The following is a 13194-nucleotide window of genomic DNA, read 5'->3' on the forward strand; positions in this document are numbered from 1 at the left end:
ATGCGATTACTCCGAGGCCATCTTGCATTGTACACCTAATCTACGATGTAACTAACTACTGTTCCGTTTTTTTCCCTCGGTAAGATGGCCGAGAAACTTGGGGCCGGTATCGTGGCCATTGAGACATCAATCCATCAAGAGGCCGTTCTTTTGGCCTCTGGGTAAGTGATCCGCCATCTCCTTCTTGACGAAAGCCGCCTCTTCCGTTTCAGGGCTCTTGGCCACATGGCCATTGTTCCATAATCACGTATATAGAAAGAGTTTGCTCAGCGGGATAGGCCGAAAGGTACTTACGATCCCCGGACTCACGAATCATTACCGCGGGGGAAGAGGAATAGGGGGGGAGGGTAGGAGCCCAACCTTCGCCCTTTGTTCCACCAACTGGATGCCTCGACTCATAAGTCCCGTATTCGACACAGGTTAATTCGTGCAAGCCTCTAAATGTACTTACAGGTACATAAGTAATGCAGTACTATTCCGGTCAGATTCGAGTAGCGTGCATGAATCTGCCACAAGTTCTTGGCATTTCCGTCACTGGCCCATACGTCGCTCGCTCTTTATGCCAGTATATCTTCAAGTGTGAATTTTATACTAAGATGCTTCGCGTCTAATCTCCTCTCCTTGTGACAGCCAAGGCAGCAAAAGTCACCACCAGTAGGCTTGCCGGTCACCATTGAGAATATAGCATGGTGAGGATGGTCATGAAACGCCGAGGTTCCTTGGTTGTCTTGTCCAGCCCTTGAAGTACGAAGACATGGAGCATTGGCTGGTTCTAAGATTTCTATACCAAGTAACGCCGTCAAAGGCGCATGCCCAAGTATTGAGAGTGGCACGTAGGATGTTAGTACATTGCTTACCAAGGGGGGCATACTAGAGGAGCGAATCGACGAGCTTTATCGTACGGCGCTTAACACGAAGGGAGCAAATTAGCGACGTGGTGTTGAAGTAGTTGCAGTAAGATCTAGACCAGAAGCTCTGCTAAGAGTTGATCACTTTAGCCGGCGAGATTCCACGGGCTTTGACACAAGTTTCGCGATATTGTAATACTACACTTCACCGGGGTAGATATTCTCATAAGAGACAGCACCAATAAGTGATGACTTGCCTAAGTACATTTCTGGGTATCAAGACTACAACAGCAACAATAACTTGCTCACAGTCATCCATTTCTTCTACCCAATTTATCAAGCAACACCCCAACAGTCTCACCACATTCTCTCCTCCTCTTTTTCCTCTTCTTCGTCTTACCCTGTCCCTCTCCATTTCCCGCCCCCTTTCCTGTCCCCGTTCCGTCTCCCACTCCCATTGCCACTTCCGCTCCCTCCCCATACTCCCGCCTCACCGTCTCATCCTCATCCCCTTCCCCCTCCCCTCCCTCCTCACACCCCAACACCCACAAAACCTCCCGCACCACCACATCTGGGCGATCCCTCACAACATGGTGTCCGCACTCCGCCACCCTAACGAACCTCTTCCTCGCCTCTTTCCTCGAAAGCATCAGCTGTCTCTTCTTCAACCTCTCGTCCTCTCCGTCCCAAGTCCTTAGCATCTCCCTCCGCATCCTCAGATCCGCCTTCGCCACCTCTTTTCCCCCGTCATTTCTGTTCCCCTCTCCCCCCTCCACAACCTCGACAGCCTCGACAGCCTCCAACCCCTTCCTCGCCGCAATAAACGAATCCCCCTTCACCACACTCAGCAACCTCATCCCCAACACCCTATCCCTGTACTGCCTCTCCTCCCCTTCCCCCCCCACCCCGCCCTCCTGCCCCGTCTCCACCATCACCATACCCCCCACCTGCCCTTCCGTAGCCCTCTCCAGAAACATCCTTGCAAACGCACCGCCATACGAGTGCGCGACCAGCACATACGGCCCCGCCAACCCTTCCCTCCTCAGATAAGCGCACAGCCCCGCCGTAGCTTGCGGCGGCTTTGGATTTTCCTCGCCGCGGTCATAGAGGAGGACGCGGAGGCGATGGGGTGGTGATGAGAGAGAGTGCGCCAGTGCGTCCCAGGAGGGCGAGCACGACTCGCCGGATCCGTGGAAGCAGATGATGAGGGGTGACTTCTTTTCCGAGTCCGGATCAGTTTGGGCTTCTGGGTCCGGGTCTGGGATTAAGAGTCTGTGTTTGGAATGCGACGGCGACGATGTTGTGCCTGTAATCATGGCTGTTGTTGGTGACGCTTCATCATTGGCCATTTTGCGCCTATGGTTCGGCAGGGCGCATATTTATGGATGTATCTTCACAATATGTAAGCTTGACGATACTTGGTAGGTACATATAGGCAACCACTCATTGGATCTAGGCTATAAATGCACGGACCAAATAATTCATGTAGCTCTCATATCAAGTTATGTCCAGCCCACTTACTTGTGGTCGCATGTAGTTGAACTTGGTAGAAGCAATCGACGAAGGTGTGAGTATTTTGACATCCTGTAGACGTACGTACTATATAATATCATGATCTTTCTTTTCTCTTTTCTTGCATTCCTACGAAACATACTGGTCTCGTTAAATCTGGGTATATCCTAGCAGTCTTCATATGCAGTCCCATTCCCCTAACAACCAAGACCACCAGCCTCCAACCAGTAAATAAGACGCCATGAGTATTGTGAAAGATAACACCCCTTGTTAACGCCCTGGATACGATCCATTAATATAAGTCCGAATAGATATGCTTGCCCACTCAATCAAACGCCAACCAAATGCTAACACATGCTGTAACCCCTCAAGTATAATATCAGACCGCCAAGAAGAACCTTCATCTGAACCCTGGAAAAACTTTAAGAGCTGCGCGTTTCCCTATTGATTGGTCAGTTTCTTGTCCCGCGGTTACAACCGGTAGACTTGCATTGAGGTCGCCCGTCATCACTGTTCGTCTCGTCTACGGGCACAACAAGGTCCTGCATGCGATCTCGCGTTGTTTCCACAGGGCTCAGCCTGTCACCTCTTGGTTGTTCTTCTAGGTCAACCGCCTCCTCTGGCTTGGGAGACGACACGGGGAAGATATGTTTCTTCACAGAGCTGCTCCATGAAGATAACCTGCGACGACCTCCTTCGACGTCAACATGTATTATGGTGCCGCTTGATCTCAATCTCCGAGTGCCAAATTCTCTGCGTACCATAGAGTTGGTGATCTTAGGGCAGTAGCCAGCCGGAAGCATTGAACTCTTGCAGGAAGGGCATAGCGAACTAAGTTGGCTCAAAAATTCGTCGATGCATTCGGGGTGGTAGATATGGCCGCAAGGTAATTCGCGAATGATGGTCTTCCTCGACTCGAAATCTTCTAAGCAGATAATACACGTGGGCTGGTAATTAATGGCGGTTTCATTTGTTTCATTCCTTGCGTCATTTCTTGGGCTTGAAGGCCCTTGACTAGCGTCGGATAATGCCCGCCCTTTCTTTGGCAGAACGTTGGTTGATGTGGGTGATGATGGTAATGGCGGGTCGTAATTATAGGTAAATAGCGGAAAAGTTTCGATATGATCCCTCGGTACCGGCAGTCGTTTGATACCTAAAGCTTCCAAATTCACTTCCCCCCGCGTGACACGCCGGCGAAGTGAAGCCCGGCGACGACTCTGAACGAGGTGCATTAGCATTGACGTAGTGCCAATAACAATCACTATAACACCGAAAATAATGAGAATGAAAGCCCAAAGTGGGAGCGTTGTCGATACCGTAGCCACTGTCAGTTCCGTCCACACGCGTACGTAATCTGCTGGGTTTGGCGAATATATCGACATAATCTGGTTGCTAAAAGGAACTTGTGACAAATCGCCAGAATAAAGACTAAGCTGTCGCATCATCTCTGCTCCAGAGGCCCCAGGGATTGCGTAGATCGGATACCGATTGGTTGTCCTCCAGGCTCCTCCATCTCCCAGATCCCAGGCTTGGTCGTCCACGGCTGGTGGCTGGCTGGTGCTATTATCTGGAAGGTAGACCAACATGCCCCGGATAGGATCCAACCTAGCCGAGGCAAGAAATGACTGAGTACAATCGGCATTGATCCATGGTGCGAGAGCGATAAGATTGTAACTTGTCGTCGGTAAATTCACTTGTCGTGTAACATTTTGTGGGATGTAGGGTTCCGCTAAAGCCTGGCACGAGTCGTTGACACCGAGGTCCGGTACATACAATAGACCTTGGACAACACCATTTGATGTGGTTACCGATGTGGTTGAGAGGGTAGTGATATTTCCAAGCAGATCTTCGGAATATGCTATCTGGCTCTAGCGAGGTGTGAGTAGGGAGGCAATATAATATTTGAAAAAGAAAAAAATTTTTATGGATGTTTCTCCTGTTACCGCAGGCTCGGAACATACAGATAGGGCAGTAATATTTCTGAGGATAGTACTGGGGACGGAATGGCCATCCGTCCAGCTAGGGTTGCTGAATAACAATCTAATGCGCGTTAGTATGCGACTAGAAACAACATCAAATATAGGTAGTAGCCGATTGAATGGGTCAAGCAAGCACTAGGTAATTAGTTAAGCAGACGAGAATGTCAAGAATATCAGGGTATGCGGTGATGATGTTGTAGCAATTGCCAAGCAAGATGAGGTGGAAAGAAGCACTTCTGTATGGTGTAAAGTGACGTCGCACAAGATGCAAAGCGACGCAACAATCGCAGATGCATCGGAAACGCAACTCGACAAAGTGTGATCTCATCACCCATCTGAATCCATCGCGCACAATCAATCAATCAAGCATTTCGAATTTAACCAACCAACAACCACTAAAGTCATTAAGCTTTTCTTAACAACCCAGTACCTGCTTGGCAGTGTCCATCAGGTCGGGGAAGATAAACAAAGAAAAAGTTTTCTTGGCGACATACACGACATTGCGGACGGCTTGGAGTGCTGTAAATGAACGTCAGCTGCCGTCGCCAAGGCATCCTAAGAGGCTCGGCTGGTGCCAAGAAGATCAATCGCAACAACAGACAGCTCTCGGCAGCGGGGAAAAAATGACCAAGAAAAGACCGAGTTAACTGGAGTAGACGATAAAAATAGGGTCCAAGACATACACATGCTCTTGTAATCATATTACTATTCCAATGATCGTCGAGACATTACGGTTGATGGTAACAACGAAAAGAGAAACAGATTTCTCAGGAAAATGTGACAAGGTGAGGTGAGGTGAGGTGAGGCGAGATAAGGCGATGCAAGGCAAAGCAAGGCAAGGCAAGAATAAAAGGGATGGGATAGTAAAATAAAATAAAACCCACAGTCGATAAATGGGTTAAGAGGAAAAGGACGAAAATGATGTTCTTGGCAAGTTTGGGGGTTTAGGATATTTTGGGGGGGAAAGAGGGAAAAGAGACAATAAGGGGGTTAGGGAATATCAGGTAAGGATGGGGAAGGGGGGAGACCCCATCATTATCAGCTGAGTGAAGGAACGGGACGCGAATTACAGGTACTACTTCAATATTCAAAAGTCTTCAAGTAACTTGCAGTTACCTAGGGTAGGTACGATGCAATTATGTGCAGGTCAGTACTATGTACGGATAATACAGTTGTACCTACATATAAACGGTATGTATTTGTACAGACATGATGCTCATGTACGAAGTTCAAATGTTGTAATACAATCAATCACTTGTTGCATTTGGTGATGCACACACACAAGACGGGGCCCTTTTTGATTCGATTTTTGGCCGTTACGCTGCCCTACCTAGCGGTAAAGCGGTTCAAATGTTCGCTGTTTAGTGGGCAAGACGTTAGAGTCAAGTGGCTGTGTTGCTCTGTGCGATGCGGTCTGATATTGAGAAACTCAAGTGTGAGGTACCCGTATCGTGCCATATCAGGTAAGGTGTAATAAGCATGGATTTGATCTAATACTTGAACAAGTTAGACCCTTAACTTGCGATCAACTAGTGTGCTTATTCCAGGGAGCACAGACTGGGGCAGATAACCAGGGACGATGCACAACAGCATTAGGGTCGTGTACGTGTGCGTATCTAGTAGCTCTGTATGCACCTCGATATTACTAACATTGGAGTTCAATTTCAAGTACGACTACCTAGGGTAGGTACCTACATATGTAGTATTTGTCTGTATTTGTCTGTATTTGTCTGTATTATTTGAGAGATTAAAGAGCACTTTATGTATGTACATAAGTTCAGCATTCAAGAGTTCAAAGGTTCAAAGTTACAAGTATCTGTAAGAGACTCAAGCCAATAAGAAATCTCATTTGTTATCCATAACTATAATGATATCATGGAGGTTCTTTGATACAGTCTACTCCAATAATAATAGCAATAATACGTTCAGAACAAACAAAACCGAAACAAACGTGGGAAGAAGGCCCTGATCTGCACCCCATCGAATCAACCCCCTGTCGAACACGTTACTAGCTAGCCTACCGAATGGGACACCTTCCTACAAAGAGACCTTTACGACGTTTACGACCATCAACCGCAATTAAAACGTGGAAACTCAATTCTACTATCTAATTACATACATCATTATAGCCTACTCATATCAATATTAGATACTATGTATGCAAGAAACTTGATCCATACTTAATACCGAGGCAATAATGCACAATAGCATTGGCTTGACAATTGTCTAACCCAGCTGTCTCGTCAATCATCAAAATTAGATGTACATAAGTAACTAAGTGGGTTTTTCTTTTTCAACTCTTAACCCGAGATAGACTGGTCCAGACCCCGGTAAAAAAAAAGCTTGTCGCGCTGGACGCCTTAAAAAAGCTTGTCTTGCCTCGTGCATAAATGAACCGACCCACCGTTGCATTCAACCAACCAGCGTTGGCTTCTCCGCCCAGGGGACTAAGAATGTAGTACCTACATGTATTTACGTAGCGTCAAAATGATGACATTTCATCTACATATATGTACGTATCAAATTAACTTCATTGAACGTTATTAAATGTCAACGGAAATCTACATACATACCCTTACCTTACCTGCATTGTAGGGTAGTAGTTACCTAATCTCTGCTTCAGGGACATGCCTCCAAATAATATTGTGCTTATGTTGGTGACACCAGCCTCTCTTTCTCCAAGACAACAACGTTGAGGAGGCTTGCATATCCAAAACCACACAAGAACACCTAATGTCCATTGGCTTATAGACATACGGACATTGTCTCGGATACTTGCGCGCTCTAGATTTTTCCGGACCTTCCGATTCTGAGACAAATATATGTAATTACACCTAGTGTGAACCATCCTGGGTAAGTTAGGTATCAATACATAGTATAATACATAGTATAAATTGCCAGTCGCTGACTACCTTCTTACACAGCACATAGCATATTGCACATTGCATGGAAGAGATTCTGATACCATCTCCATCTTTGGTACATGCATCTATTCCCCAGATATATATGCCTATCATTCGGTTCCCTACAATAATATCCGTGGTTGTGACTCTTAATCGTCTCTCGTCAACACAAATTATGTAATCATCGCCATGCAGTACCCTCAAATTACGTATGCAGTATTATGACACATCTGCGGTGCGGGTATCCGGAGTGGGAAATGGAGATTTGGGGAACCAACTAATATCACGGTTCTGTAACGTATCGCGAGTGAAGACATGATGCAAGGACGAAGGCAAAGTATGTCACTCGGTAGCGTCTCCGATTGTTTCCCACCCATTTCCTTGGGGTTACACTCCTCGTTGGCTCATTTCCCGAGAACTCCGGCGGGAACATAACGGGGGAGTCAAAGAAAGGGATGAAGTAAAAAAAGGCCTCAACACCAACTTACTGTCCGTGAGTAACAGAGCCAGCCCCCGCCCGTCAAATTTGTTATGCCTCAGCAGCCTTCGCGAGGCTTTTGCTTTATAGAAGTTTTACTCTCTGCCATGTATGTAGGACGGCCATGTTGCTTTTGGGGGAGTATCGGAAATAGAACTCTTGTGGAGTAGCCCAAGTCCGGCCGCCTGCTCACGTGTTAATGCATAGGTACCGAGGTAAGTATAGTATCTTACGAAGATGCATTTTAGTACTTCAGTTTGCTAGACTACCTATATACACTTGGTAGTTGCGAGGGGTAACATTTGTAATACTTACTAACTGCATACTCAAGATATACTATGTTATCTGAGACTGGGGCACCACTGGATGTCGTAGGTCACTTGATCTTGTCTCCCATTCACCACCCAGAGCGCAAGTGCAAATTCAAATAAGGCGAGCTAGCCAACCTAAGGGGGTTATCTCAAGTAAGGCTCACTTCTTTCATAGATGATGCTGGACTTTTCCTTGTTATACCTGATACTCAGGACTCTACGAGTCTTAAAAGTAGACTCCTCCAACCATTTTTTCCAGTCTTCAAGCTGACACATGCTCAATGCTCACAATCTTGAGGACTTTCAAACCATCTTATCCCCCATCGTTCAAGCTATAAGCATTATCATGCCCCTCGATGTTGGTTGAAGCCCCGCTTTGGAGTATCCAACTATCCCTCATTCCAATGTTGCCAGCCAACCTTTTTCTGGGGCTCCTCACGTCCAGTAAGAGGCCGACTAGGATCTAGAATAGACTTGACCGGATTGGAGCGGCTGTTTCCCCTACAGTTGCCCTTTATTTTTGACTAGAAACTCTGGAGTACATGTGATTCAATCACATGAACGCGCATGAATCTAGTTAGAAAGGTTGGAGTCGAGCAGAGGATAAGTGCAACGTTCATCTCGACGAGGCTGGTGGAACGTATCACGATGGCCAGCGCTCTCTTTTAACCTAGATATGAAAGAGCTCTCTTCAAGATTAAGTGTAGAGAGAAGGCACTTACTTGCCAATAATTATCTCGCAGGCATTGTACATAGTGTCGGCACTGGGACCTTGGGTTGACATCACTCTATGGGCCAGAGATATCAAACTAGCTACAACACCCCTACAAAAGAATTCATGGCTTGAGGTACGAATTGCATAAGGAAAAATCGATATAGAATTGTTCTTTGGGGTAAAGGTAGGGCGAATAATGCCATTAGCTGCAGCTTTCTCTTCTTTGGCATGTTAGTGGGTACTCTTGTTGCTAGAAAGGGGTAAGTTGGGTGGGAGCTGGGTAACCTAGTGAGTTCTTTTTCTTCGAACCCCAGATATCAGTTCAGTAACTGTAACAGGAGTGATATATTGATGTAATACGTAGGTAGTTAGCTGTACCATAGTTGTTGTATTGCTCAAGTTACTAACCTTGGAACATACAGCTCCAGATGGAGTTGCCCCTTGAGACGGAGGGCGATATTCAAGCCATTATTGGCCAGCCTGTAATCTGATATCGAATTTACAGCCCCTTAACGATGTCCCACAAAGTGTACCTGTGTGCGTCTCTTTGGATCAAAAAGCCACGCCATACCCACTCCAGCCTCGCCCTTATCCTCCCAGCTTGCCGATAACCTAGTTTTATTCATGCTAGATGGTTGGGTTCGATCACAGACCGCACTCGGAAGCTGAATTCAATGTAGCAATTACTGTCCATTAAAAGCAATTATCTGAATAAGCAACTTATCACTATCACCGCAGTTTAATAAATTGAGTTGTGGAAAGTTATAGCAAGCTAAGATGTAAAGATACAAATATCACGAGGCGAATCTACGAGGCAGTCACAAAGCGAGCAGAATTCACGGCACCATGAGCTTTTTTTACTAATAAGTAAGTAGCGTATTGCCTTTCATTATGATTTGGACTATAGCAGCAATAGAGATATATAATACCTAGTCTGCACACAACCTCTACACTCTAACACCAATCGTCTCTAGACACACCTCCACCAATCCGCTAGCTAGAAAAGCGCTTATGGAGCCGGGGTACCGCTAGGGGGAGGGAACGGCGGGAAAGTGCCGTTGGGCCCACCCGGACCACCTGGGCCTCCGGGACCGCCTGGGCCACCAGGGTTAGCAACACCGCCTCCCTCATAGTAGTGAGCAGCAGCATGCGCGTACGCGGTCTGGTTGGCGGTGGTGTCGACGAAGACGGTGAGGTAGGCGAGGAGGCCGTCCTGGAGGGAGTCGCCGAGGAGGACGTAGTCGGCGAAGGGGTCGTACTCGGGGGTGGAGGTCTGGGCGTCGATGCCGTCGTCCTCGTTGAGGGTGAGGGGCTGGGTGTTGGTGCTGTAGGGCTCGAGCAGCTCGACCGCGTTGATCAGGCTCTGGTCGAAGAAGAGCTGCCCGATGTGGTTCGGCTTGCCGTCCGTCAGGTACGTGTTGTTCGGCAGCACCGTCGCGTTCTCCGTGCTCATCAGGTGGATGTGCGGCGTCCGTCCCGTGTAGTGCCCCGGGAACACCGTGTCGAACTGCGTCACGCCGTCTTCGTCGGTTGGCTGGATACCGCGCCCGTGGATCGTGTTGAGACCGCCCTGGCCCATCGAGGAGATGCCCGAGTAGACGCCCGTGGCGTTGCAGTGCCAGATGTCGATCAGCATGTTGGGGATCGCTTCGCAGGTGTTGACATCTATGAACTGCAAGTCAAGGTGGAGGGGAACTCCAGCCTGGCTATCGGTCAAGTCAGTCTGTAAGGAGGAGAGTTAGTAGTGTCACTCGAGGAATTCGGATATCATAAGGGGGGGTTGGGTTCTTAATATGAAGGATGATGGTGCTTACCCTGATCAACTCGCCGGCAACCCAGTACGGTCCGATGGTGACCTCGGGAACGAGAGCAGCGGTCGCGTTAGAGTCGAAGATGACATCTAGAGGGGTATCCAAGGTGTAGCCCAACTCCGAATTGTCGTGGGAGATATCCAAGTATTTCTCAAGATCTGCCTGGTCTCTCTTAGACTTCATGCGCTCTAACAAAGGGTCAGTATGAACTACCTAGAGAATGTTTAGGATAACTCACTATCAGAGAGGCCACGTTTCTCACGAAGTCTCTCGGCAGTAGCAGCACGGCGAGCAACCGAACGAGCCTTCAGAGCGGCGGCGTTAGTGCTCACGGCGCAAGCGGCGATGGCACGACGAGCCTCAGCCTGGGCATAGTTGTGCAAAGATCTTTCGTGCGCCTTCACCTCCGCGCTGTCGCCAGGGTGTGCAACTGCGGATCCGATGAAGGAGGAAACCGCCAAGGCGGCGATCGTGTACATATTAACCATGGTGCCTCGAGACTTTGTAAGAGTGAAGGTGGATGGCAGAGAACGAATGGTCTGGTTGAGGTAAAGACCGACATGATGGAGAGATCTCGACAGCTTTATATTCACATCTGTTTAAGCTCAGCGATCGACATTGTCTATCTGTAGCCGCCCATTCCAAAAATCTTAACACGATTCTTATCACGCCAGGACGTTGCGATGCCCTCCTCTTCCTCTTCTTCCTCCTCCGCCCCTAATGGCACTCTCCTAAATTAGCCTTTCCGGGGACACCCCTCCCGCAAACCCCTAGGATCTACATAGATTCACACAGGGATTTGATGTCGAATCAGATCAGGGGGGCCAACCCACTTCGGCTAGTACCCAAAAGCGGTAGGTCTTTATAGCCAATGGGCGTTTCCCGGTTGAAAACATCTTCAATGCCAAAGGTTAGTCCAAACCAGAACCGACGTCAGGACCTAGTAGGGATTTGGCGGGCGGTATTTGAGAACCGCCTGTGATAGGTTACATGTTCCAAATGAGTTCAGACGTTTCTACGGAGTCACCTCACCTTCAGTGAATATAGAAAACCTCCTCTATCAAGCTACATCAGTTATATGTAAGTCGTATGTTTCTATATAATTACCTACCGAGGCATATATACTATCTTCACTTAGTAGTCGTTGGAAAACCGATCTTTTACTACCTATGATGACGATGCTTGTTTACTTTTAACCTTATCAATTCAATATTACGTGCCTAGTTATAATACCCACGATAATGAAGGGACATATACGCTAGGAAACTTGTTGGCTGGGCGGTAGAGACGAGTTTCCCTATTAGTCCACGCCAAGCGTTGATCTCTTCGCTTTTTTCTTTCACTTGGTAAAATTTTCTTCCATTCAAACCTCGTGAAATCCAAATCGAAAACTTCCTAGAAAATCACATCAGATTAAGCATCAGGTATAGTCTCGGTATAAAACCCAGGCCCAATGTAACGCGGACGCGCGGCTCTCCTCAACTGCCCAATATAAGAAGGGCGCCAAGAAGTCGCATTTGCCGTCAGGAGTCGTGCTCCTGTGAGTGCAAGGCTCGTTACGCACTAGAGCTATCTCTGGTTTCTCTTGCATCTCGCAGCCCTACCTTTGAGTATCTTGATAGGCACGGATATTCCCATGCAGAACCTATTACCTGGATCTCGTGGGAAGCAATATGATAACTCATAGGTACCCACTACTTCCCCCCCCCTTGGAAGGTTCTTAGCCAAGACCTCCTGATACATAGCTAACCCCACTCTATCTGTCGTCACCCTGGTATACGGACAATAGAACCAGAGTACTAAGTATGAATCAGTTAATGAGAGACTCCGTGATGGTAAGCGGAGTTGGATCCTAAAGGAAGGTGAATGAGATGTCGGAAGTAAACAAGAGTAGCCTCGCTCTGATGGGCCGAATACCTAGTATAGGTACTACTAGTAGGTAGTACCTATCCAGCAAGAAACATATCTACCTACCGCTTCCGCCTACCCTTCCTCATACATGAGGTGGAGACAAGCACTTCATAGCTTACCATTCTGATGATTTGTGACCGTTGCATCATGTCTGTTAGATAAAGAGTATACGCGGCTTAGTTGTATCGATTTGATCGAAGGAATGTCTGGATACATGTGAAATCCCTTTTTAACAACCTCATATTGGCGGTGTGTGAAGGCAAGTGATATACCACAAAAGAAAGAAATGTGTACAAGCGCCTTTGGCGGGTTTGGTGTTCTATTATGAGCAGTTCATGGGTACCTAGGTAGGCGTATTACCTACCCCTATTTGAATCTCATTTTCATCAAACTTAAGCAGAGCTCTGAAAGCCAAAGGTTATATTCATAGATACCTCCATGTGTTAGTGTATGGCACATGTAGAGTCTGGATCATAGTTTTCTCAGTTCACCAATGGTAAAAGGTATATGCCTAACTCAGTAACCTTCTCCCGTAAGTCTATGTCACGGGGTGGAACCTAGTGGATGGATAACAACATCATTGTTGCGCGGGGATCTCTAACATCTCCCCGGAGGCTGTGGAAGCTACATCCAAATGCAAGCTGCCTTTGTTCTATCTGCCCCCACAGGTAGGCCCTATGTAGGCCCTTGACAGTCTGAACGAGAAGTTCGGACCGTATCTTGTGG

General features: G+C 47.5%; 3 protein-coding genes across 3 annotated transcripts; all 3 read right to left on the reverse strand.

Moving 5' to 3' along the window:
• Positions 1 to 1017: 1017 nt before the first annotated feature.
• On the reverse strand, positions 1018 to 2478 carry GGS25DRAFT_534525 (uncharacterized protein). The gene has a single exon (XM_049265779.1). The coding sequence runs from the start codon at positions 2195 to 2197 to the stop codon at positions 1160 to 1162; it is 1038 nt and encodes a 345-aa protein (XP_049112902.1). The 5' UTR covers positions 2198 to 2478; the 3' UTR covers positions 1018 to 1159.
• On the reverse strand, positions 2261 to 5510 carry GGS25DRAFT_444424 (uncharacterized protein). The gene is made up of 5 exons (XM_049258766.1): positions 5023 to 5510; positions 4834 to 4858; positions 4322 to 4400; positions 2851 to 4228; positions 2261 to 2801 (listed from the first exon to the last, which is right to left on the reverse strand). Exons 1-5 carry the CDS (start codon positions 5024 to 5026, stop codon positions 2761 to 2763), a joined length of 1527 nt encoding a protein of 508 aa, XP_049112903.1. The 5' UTR covers positions 5027 to 5510; the 3' UTR covers positions 2261 to 2760.
• A 4107-nt stretch (positions 5511 to 9617) lies between these two features.
• Positions 9618 to 11754, reverse strand: GGS25DRAFT_506510 (aromatic compound dioxygenase). Its single transcript, XM_049262315.1, has 5 exons — positions 11669 to 11754; positions 11590 to 11614; positions 10796 to 11453; positions 10561 to 10745; positions 9618 to 10469 (listed from the first exon to the last, which is right to left on the reverse strand). The coding sequence occupies exons 3-5, from the start codon at positions 11043 to 11045 to the stop codon at positions 9756 to 9758; spliced, it is 1149 nt and encodes a 382-aa protein (XP_049112904.1). The 5' UTR covers positions 11046 to 11453; positions 11590 to 11614; positions 11669 to 11754; the 3' UTR covers positions 9618 to 9755.
• Between the last annotated feature and the right edge of the window lie 1440 nt (positions 11755 to 13194).

Source organism: Hypoxylon fragiforme (genome assembly GCF_022984875.1).
Source record: "Hypoxylon fragiforme strain CBS 206.31 chromosome Unknown GGS25scaffold_9, whole genome shotgun sequence".
NCBI lineage: Eukaryota > Fungi > Ascomycota > Sordariomycetes > Xylariales > Hypoxylaceae > Hypoxylon > Hypoxylon fragiforme.

Excerpts from the sequence above, each read along its gene's own strand:
- GGS25DRAFT_534525 (XM_049265779.1), bottom strand. The coding sequence starts at position 2,197 with ATGGCCAATGATGAAGCGTCACCAACAACAGCCATGATTACAGGCACA.
- GGS25DRAFT_444424 (XM_049258766.1), bottom strand. Across the intron at positions 4,229-4,321 it reads GAAATATTACTGCCCTATCT|AGCCAGATAGCATATTCCGA; the intron begins GTATGTTCCGAG and ends ACACCTCGCTAG. Across the intron at positions 2,802-2,850 it reads TGATGACGGGCGACCTCAAT|GGAAACGCGCAGCTCTTAAA; the intron begins GCAAGTCTACCG and ends ACCAATCAATAG.
- GGS25DRAFT_506510 (XM_049262315.1), bottom strand. The coding sequence starts at position 11,045 with ATGGTTAATATGTACACGATCGCCGCCTTGGCGGTTTCCTCCTTCATC. Across the intron at positions 10,746-10,795 it reads GAAACGTGGCCTCTCTGATA|AGCGCATGAAGTCTAAGAGA; the intron begins GTGAGTTATCCT and ends ACCCTTTGTTAG. Across the intron at positions 10,470-10,560 it reads TTGCCGGCGAGTTGATCAGG|ACTGACTTGACCGATAGCCA; the intron begins GTAAGCACCATC and ends TCCTCCTTACAG.